This window comes from Morone saxatilis, unplaced genomic scaffold (assembly GCF_004916995.1).
Source record: "Morone saxatilis isolate NCDOM2014 unplaced genomic scaffold, NCSU_SB_2.0 Contig19, whole genome shotgun sequence".
NCBI lineage: Eukaryota > Metazoa > Chordata > Actinopteri > Moronidae > Morone > Morone saxatilis.
Window position 1 is genome coordinate 2,092,127 of NW_023339751.1, and position 8,373 is coordinate 2,100,499.

At 42.6% G+C, this 8,373-nt stretch overlaps 1 protein-coding gene across 1 annotated transcript in view; it reads right to left on the reverse strand.

The window, feature by feature from the left end:
* Nucleotides 1-8,373, reverse strand: part of ttc7a (tetratricopeptide repeat domain 7A) — a gene marked incomplete in the record, with an annotated part of 61,737 nt that overhangs the window by 35,717 nt on the left and 17,647 nt on the right. Inside the window, 2 exon segments of the mRNA XM_035662972.1 lie at nucleotides 4,931-5,035; nucleotides 5,990-6,073. Coding sequence (XP_035518865.1) covers nucleotides 4,931-5,035; nucleotides 5,990-6,073 — 189 coding nt within the window.

An 8,373-nucleotide genomic window follows, 5' to 3' on the forward strand; every position in this document is an offset into this window, starting at 1 on the left:
CCACCGCCTTCCTCCCCCACGCATTCACCCTCTGACGAGAAGAGTACAGAATACCACTGGAGAGGCTTGCCAACACCAGGGAGCCAGAGGACAGCAAAAGTAGGGCAGGCCGGCGTCCCCAGACCGTGCGAACCCCATGAGTCTCTCTCAAATCTCTCCTCTCTCTCTTCCCTCTCCCTCACACTCCATCGATGAGCGTGATGGCCCATGACAGACTGGCATCCTCTGAGAGCCCTTCTGGCAATTACACACCACACCACACCACACACAACGACCCACACACACACGACCAACAGCACACACACACATTCTCGATCAGAGACCTCCCGACATTCACTTAACCAGTTGTCTCTACTAAAAGGCCCGAGCGAAACACTCTACTGCCCCGTACCTCATCAACCTCGATCAGCACAGCACACACACATGAACAGTCACCCACCTTAGAGCTGGTTGAGACCATCTTTATCCCCCGCTCTCTCCTCTGTTTCTATTGAGTGCATGTGGGCCCCCTTCAGTCGGCAATGCCGCAGAGAGACGTTTGACGGTCCTGAAGCACTTACCCAGACCTACTGTAGGAGCTATGAACACGAGTTGTCGTGGTGTGTATTTTGTAGTGTGTTTTTTTTTATAAACGCAAATAAGCGACCGACATCAAGCTGCTCGTGGTGATATCGCTTGTTTCTGGTGAAATGGCAAATTCCTGCTGTTACGTCTTCCCACTGAATATCATGTGTGTGCAAAACTGCGCTAATGTGTAATGACAATAAGACAGGCGTCACCTGGGTTTCAGAGTCCAACTATAAAACTCCCCCTCAGGCTCAATTTACTCAGTAGCAGGATTGGTTTCCATACAGGTACCAAAACAGCTGAGGCTCTTCTCTATGGAAGCCGTCCAGTAAGATCATTATACGCATGGAGAAACTTTCTCCAAATATGAAACTTAAGTATGCGTCTAATTTAAGACATTTGTGAATACAAGGGCCTTTTCTAACGCGTTTAGTAAAACCTGACTCAGTGACCATACTTTATGGAAGGTTTACTGTTATATTAAAAACTACACAAGAACCCAAACAGTGAACTCACTAAAACGGCAGACGTTGTGTAAGAACGAGAGATTTGGATGAATTATGAGCAGATTGATCTCCTGTCTTTTTATAGCAATTCTCTGTCTGTATTAGGTAGTGTTTTTTCATTTTACTCAGTTAAATTGTAACTAAAGAAAAGTTGTTAAACTGACTGTGGCGGGGGAATGAACATGAAGTAACTTAATTTAGGCTATAAATAACTTAATTAAGTTAATTGAAGTAAATTAAAAAGCATCCCTAGGATCAAAGTCATTTTAAGTGACCGCCTGACTGAGACGGTGTGTAATTTTGATTGTTATTGAGTTTGTGCATTAAAACTGTTACGATGTGATTCCGTTTTCTAACAAATTTTTGAGTTAAAATCGCAATTACAGTGCATAGTGGGAAATATAAACAAAGAAGCAGCATAAGATTAAATAGAAGGATGGTTGTGTTTTCGTTTCAGTCGCTGTGTTCACAAGGGAAGCTGGAAGAAACCTCGTCCGGGCCACGCCTCAGCCCTTGCAGACCTGTGAGGAGATGCTGCAACACTGCAAATCCGCTAGACGTCAGCGCGCCTCCCCAGTGAGCTGCACGATCGAGACCATGTGTGTTGTGCTTTACTGCTGGGGCCGGTGGGATGAACAGGGAGGGGAAGTCTTCCCGCTGCTGTGATATTGATTCCTATATTGTGTTGAGTGTGTGTGTGTTGTGTTGTGTGTGTCGTGTGTCACACCATGGCATTTTCTGATAATATGGTGACCAGGGGAATTATTAGGTCTAATCCGTTCTACTCGACGGTTTGAGATAGTTTTGCGCTTCAAAAGTTGCACATCGTAACGAGTGAAACTGATGTTGCAGTAAAGTGCTGTATTATTAATCCATAATAAAGGAACCCCTGAAGTCTGCTAAATTATTATTATATAGAGTATAGGTATAGAATATATAGGTATATTTATATCAGCATCCTGTAATCATTAAAACATGGTTTTTTTAGAAAGCGAGGTGGTATGTAGATTGAACCTTTAAACACTCATGTTTGCTTGGCATTAATAAATTATATCCATTAAATTCCTATTTTTCCTTGGAGAAAAAGTCAGTTTATACTCATTCTTTGTTATAAAACACAGAATCTGTGTATTATGATTATTGATAGTGTGTAATGGTAGAGAAAATTTTGTTGCACACCACCAACAATTCAGTGCCCACGTTTTGAATTCAGAAAACTAATTGAATGAAAAATAACCATTGAAACAGTGTTTATTAACATTCAGTTCAAAGATGCAAGTGAGAAAGTGAAATTCCCTTCCTCAACAATTCTTCATATTACGTATTTTTGATGACTAATTTGATGTAACATTGTATTTATTTTGATTTTTAAACGTAGCATGAAGGGGATTTATTATCATTCTCAACCTTGCGCGTAAGTTGACAATAAAATAACGCTTTTTTATAGTATGTTTTAGAAATTATCTCTTGCGTGGAAATGACACACACACACTCGCCCACACACGCAGCAGTAGTCTGCAGGCGGTGTGTGGCTGAGCTGAGCCGAGGTGCTCTGAGTCGGGGAAAAAGTGTGTCACAGTGTGTGAGGTATGGCTTGTGGCGGGCAGGTGGGTAGGTGGGCATAAGGAGGGGGGGGTAATGCTTGACAGCACGCCACCGCAACAGCAAGCCAACTGTCTGAAACCTCCCCTTCCTCCCCCTCCTCCTCCTCCTCTTCCTCCCTTCATCCTCCTCCTCTCTCTGTGTCTTTGAATCCGGTCCTTGCGAGTTCAAAGCCTGCACACAATAGCCAGTCATTTAAACACACAGCCCCGTCCATGCACATCTTAGGAGGATTAAGTTTTTCTTTTTTCCTGCCTTGAATGGCTGTGAAAGAAGAACATGTCGCTGCTGTCGGGCGAAAACCTTGTTTCTTAAAAAACTGCTCTTCAGGAATTTATAAAAGCAGCTTTGCTTTGCCGTTTTCGTGGTGACGTCGTTTGGAGAAAGGGTGTCATGAGCCCTAAGAAGCTTCACTGTCCCATACATGCACATGTATAAAGGAGCGTTATAAAAACCTGAACATGTATTATGAAGTTTGGTCTGGTCTGTGGGCCCACACTATGAGCAAAAAAACAACATGTTGCCAGCTAGATAATAGCCCAGACTGTCCAGTGGGGCTGATGGTGGATAATGGTGGCCCATTTATGTAATGCCCCACTGCACTATGGCCATAGTGTCCCATTGTGATTAAGGCTGTAAGCTCCTTAGTGTCTCCGGCCTGCCATGATCTACAGCCACTGACAGATGTGCTCTCTCCATTCGCCCCTGTTAGCTCCTCTTTTCTAATCTCTGACCCCTTTCTCTCTCTCTCTCTCTCTATCTCTATCTAACTCACCCTCGCTCATTCTCTCGCTCTCTCTCCCTCCATCCTAAATACCACTGTTGATGTGACTTTCTCCCTCCTGCCCAGATCATGAACAGCAGGACTATCCAAGCTGGCCGAGCTTCGCGGTGATGCCTGAGTGACCCTCGGTGTCAATCCCGAAACATCAGCGACACGGTGCGGCTGTGTTCTGACTTTCTAAGTACACGCACTAAACATTCGACAAAGCCGCCGTGCCTGTAGTGCAGAACCGTGACGCAACTTCACCTTTCAGCTTGTGAGTGTTTGCCGAGGCTGAGGGGGCAACGCTGACTGTACAACACTGACTGTACGAACTCCGCGTTCACATACAGATTCATTAGTTACAGATGGAGAAGGTTGATAAACCTGTGAAATTTGAGCCTTTAATTCATTACAGTTTGTCTTTGTGACAAGTCCAGACTCTGCTGACACTGACTGGATGGGGACTTTAAGTCAGTGGTTTGCAAACTGGGGTCTGGGAACCAACAGGGGTCTTTTTAGAGCATTAATTCCCAGAGACTGGGTCACGACCCAGGAGATTTAATTTGGGTCACAAAAATGTACATTATTTTTCTGATGTTTGAAATGTGAGATCCTTAACTCCTGCTAAAGGCACTTAAGTTGTTTTGTTTATAAAGTGAGTTCTGTAAGAAGGAGATCCAAACTATCGCTACTATGAGGGAAAAAACATAAGCCTGTTAAACTAAATGCTTTCATGTCTCATTTATAAAGTACTTAAAATGTGTTTTACTGATGATAAAGTTGTGATTTATCAAACATATATCTCTTCTAAATGGCTTCTTTACATGTTTAAGAAAATATGACGTGATAAAAGCATTAAAAATGGTCCCTGAGCATCTGTATGAGACTCAACAATCACCCATCTTTCTCCACTCTGATTGGTTGTTTTCATTCGGGCCCCAGTGGATTATTGCTAAAACTATTAGGAGTACTAGAACAACCTGAGGATTCCTTTTTATGGATATAATTTATTTCATTGTCCTTTATTTGCTATTTGTGTGACGTGCACTTTGTATAGCAATTTGGTTGTTTTAAACGTGCTATTTAAATAAACTTGATTTGAGGGATGAAGAGTGTCCAAGTTATTACAAGAACACATTTTGTGCTGCAGCAATACATATTTTCTTTCCTTTATGCAGAAGTAAACATCTGCTACTCTGTATCTACTCTCTAAATGCAGGAGTTAAGAAATGCAGCAGTGCAACCATGCATGGCTGAACAGACATGGAAAACAGCTCCACCTACAGAAACTCATCCATATAAATTTCATCACAGCAACAAGTAATTCTGGGAAATGTAGAGCAAAAACATCACAGCAAGAGCACAAATAGCGTAAAAAATGATTCTTTAGATCATTATTGTAACTGCATGTGTTTGTGTGTGTGGTGTGTGTGTGTGTGTGTGTGTACTTCTTTATACCAGTGTATGTGGATGGTTTGTGTGTATTCACCCAGTGCAGTTGACCAATGCAGACTTTAGCAGCCAATAGGGGCAATGAGGGGTCTTCTGGTCTCATCCTGGCACACTCTTTAAATACAGACACGGCACCAACTCCCTGCAACACACACAGAAACACACACACACACACAGATACACACATGTCACTGACAAATTGTGATTCATGAGCAGCCAGTTATCGTGCAGCCACAGATGACAAGGATCGCCTTTAAACGAGTGTATCAAACACACATCAACTGTCCTTACACAGCTCTAATAGACCCATTTAGACACACAGTCACCTAATACATGTAGGCCAATCATTAATGGACCACGTGCACGCTCACACGCACGCACACACACACACTCACACACACACACACACGGCTGGCCCTAAATAGAAGCGGATCTGACGACACTGAGGCGGCCCCCTTCTCCTTCTAGGGAGCAGCCTATTTCTAGAGCTCTCCATTGATCTGCAGTGTCACTTCATCCTGCAACCCAGATCAATTTTTCTGTCACACACATGGCCACACACACACACACACACACACACACACACACACACTGGGGCACAGAGAGAGACAGACGGAGAGGGAGAGAGAGGATTTTAAGCTATTCCAGCTCCTTCCCATTTGAAGAATGTCCAGTGTTTTTACGCATTACAACAATAATTAACTGTGTTTAGCAGGAAAATAGTATTTTCCAGTAACTAATGTCGTAGCAGGTGGGGGTGGGGTTGCCTTGAAAGATCTGCTTTAGACTTATAAGGTATTTGAATGCTCTTTTAGTCTAATATTTGTGCAATTAATTTACTTGGCAATATCTGACTTGTCCAGATTGAGTAAAAACACCGCCCAACTGCTCCTCCAGACTCCAGACTGGACACTGAGCGCTGCATCTGTTTCACGCCTGAACACAAGCGTGAGTCAGGAACGCCGCAGTGTACAGGACGGAGGTATGGCAGAAGACAGATGTCTCCTTTGGGTGTGGCGTGGTGTGTGTGTGTGTGTGTGTGTGTGTGTGTGTGTGTCAGGGGCTGTTGCTGGTATATAAGGAGAAATGAGCTCACCTTCCCGGCCGCCATGAGTGACAGGCCCAGCTGGTGCCAGAGGTGGAACTCGTTGAATGAGAACTTCATGGCTCGCTCCAGACACTGCGAGGAGACATTATTTTTACAGTTTATATAAGTGGGATGTGCAGGTACAGGTAGAGGCAGGGGGCTGGTACACCCACAGATGTGTAATGAAAACCATTAGAAGACCAAGTCAGGGAAGGAAGGTTTAAGAACTTTACATTTATTCACTCATTTCCTTCTCGTTTATAGTCACTAAACTGAATGGCCACTCTTGTTGGCTGCATTTTTCTAGCTTGAAATGACTGTCAGTCACCACTCACCACCCACTCAGCGCTGTTTCAGAACATAATAATGTGATTGATGTGTGTGTGGACGAGCAGAGGGTGGCGTGGATTGCCGCTCAGTCAGATGTTGTCACTCACGCAGAAGTGAGCTAAACCAAGACAAAGCTCTGCCTCATATTCTGATGATATAATGTGCACGTACTAGAAAGGCCGCTGACCATTACACATGCAGACAAAGAAGTCCTGCAGCGAGGAGCTCAACACATCCACCAATGTCGAATCTGATGAACCGAGAGAGTGTGGACTAATTGTATTTCTGAATGAGTTTTAATTAAAAATACAGTTATACTAGTTTCCTATTATGAAACTGCTACTGTCGCTGCTGCTGCTGCTGCTGCTGCTGCTGCGTATTCGTAATGGTTCTGACCCTTGTTAACCCGGCTAAATCAGGGCCCCACACATACCAAATCCCAATTTAACCTCTGCACATGGGGTTAATGTGCAGAGTTACAACTGAGGTTCAGACCAATTGGGAGGCAGGAAAATGGCCAATACTTTATACTTCTACTCCACTACATCTCACAGGGAGAAACATTTACTTTTTTAGGAACTCTCTAGTGCACATTGCTTTTACAACACTAGTTGACACAAGTTGTTGACTCGCTAGTTTTTGATCATAAGTAATGTAATCATAAGTAATGTAACACGTGTACAGCTGTACGTATTTACAACAACAATGCATAAATGAATTGCACTCTGAAACTGGGGGCGCCAAATCGCACTAAACACCAATTCTTATATAATATTGCTTTAAAATAGGGGTCTCAAACTTGTTTGGGGGTCACTACTGGTATAATCAAGCGCAATATTCTAAAAATTCCCATTACTAACATCATACTTGTATATGAAGGGGTAGTTTAAATTGATTTGACAGCCAGCGGCTCTTTGAGGCCGTACTTTGTCACAGCAGTGATTTGAGCTAAATGCTAACATGCTGATAATTAGCAGTTAAGAGTACGAGTTTGTCATGCTAATAGCTAATTAGTGCTAAACACAAAGTAAAGCTGAGGTTGATGGGAATGTTTGCAATGTTTTGACCTGATGATGGTGTTAGATGGTAGAAGTCTGTACAATTCAGTCGGTGGGAAACATGAATGTCTGAACCAAATTTAATGGCAATTAATTCAATAATTGTCAATAATTTCACTCAACAGCAAAGTCAAGAGATCACCAAAGTCTTGAGGGAGTTTCTTTACCAAATTTCATTGCAATACATCCGTCTCAGATACAACAGTCTGGACCAAAGTGGACCGACTGACTGACAACCAGCTAAAATTGTCTCGACCAGCTACTTACACATTAATGCACCAGTAATATTAATACAATAATTTAACATATATAATAATACATGACTCTGAAAGTAGAATTCTCTTGAATACATTTAGGCTGCAGGACTTCTTCATACTTTGGTATTACTGCTTTCACTTAACTACAGGATCTGAATACTCTCCTCGTTGCTATTAGCTTTATTTTATCCTGCAAACATTTTAAATAACAGTTTTTTTCTCATACATAAAGCAAACGATTTAAAATCATAATAATACTAATACACACTTGTAAATCAATCAACTGAAATTTGATGAGTATCAGAACTTGCCGCAAACATTGCTTGGATTGATTAATGTTTCAGCAAGTCTGCAATCAATCAATGTGAATCTTATTCATCACACCAGAGATGTATGGCACTGACTGGCTGACATCTAATTTTTAATAAATGGTCCATACTGGTCTCATATATCAGCAAACTGATCCAACTGTGCAGGTGGACCTACATCAGTGTGTACGACTGTGTGTGTGTGTGGTCCTCCTTTAGAAGATGACTGATGCTATCTATGAATCAGCCAGACAGGTGGACAAACCTAATTTGAGACGACCCCCTCTAACCTCCACCTCCCCAACTTCCCACATCTGGGTAGAGGTCACATTAAAGAGGGAAGGGTGACGGAGCTTGTAAAAAAAAAAAAAGTGAGAAACCGGAGGAGGTTTTTTTGAGCAACATACTGAACAAAAATAAAAGGGAGGAAGAGGCAGGCA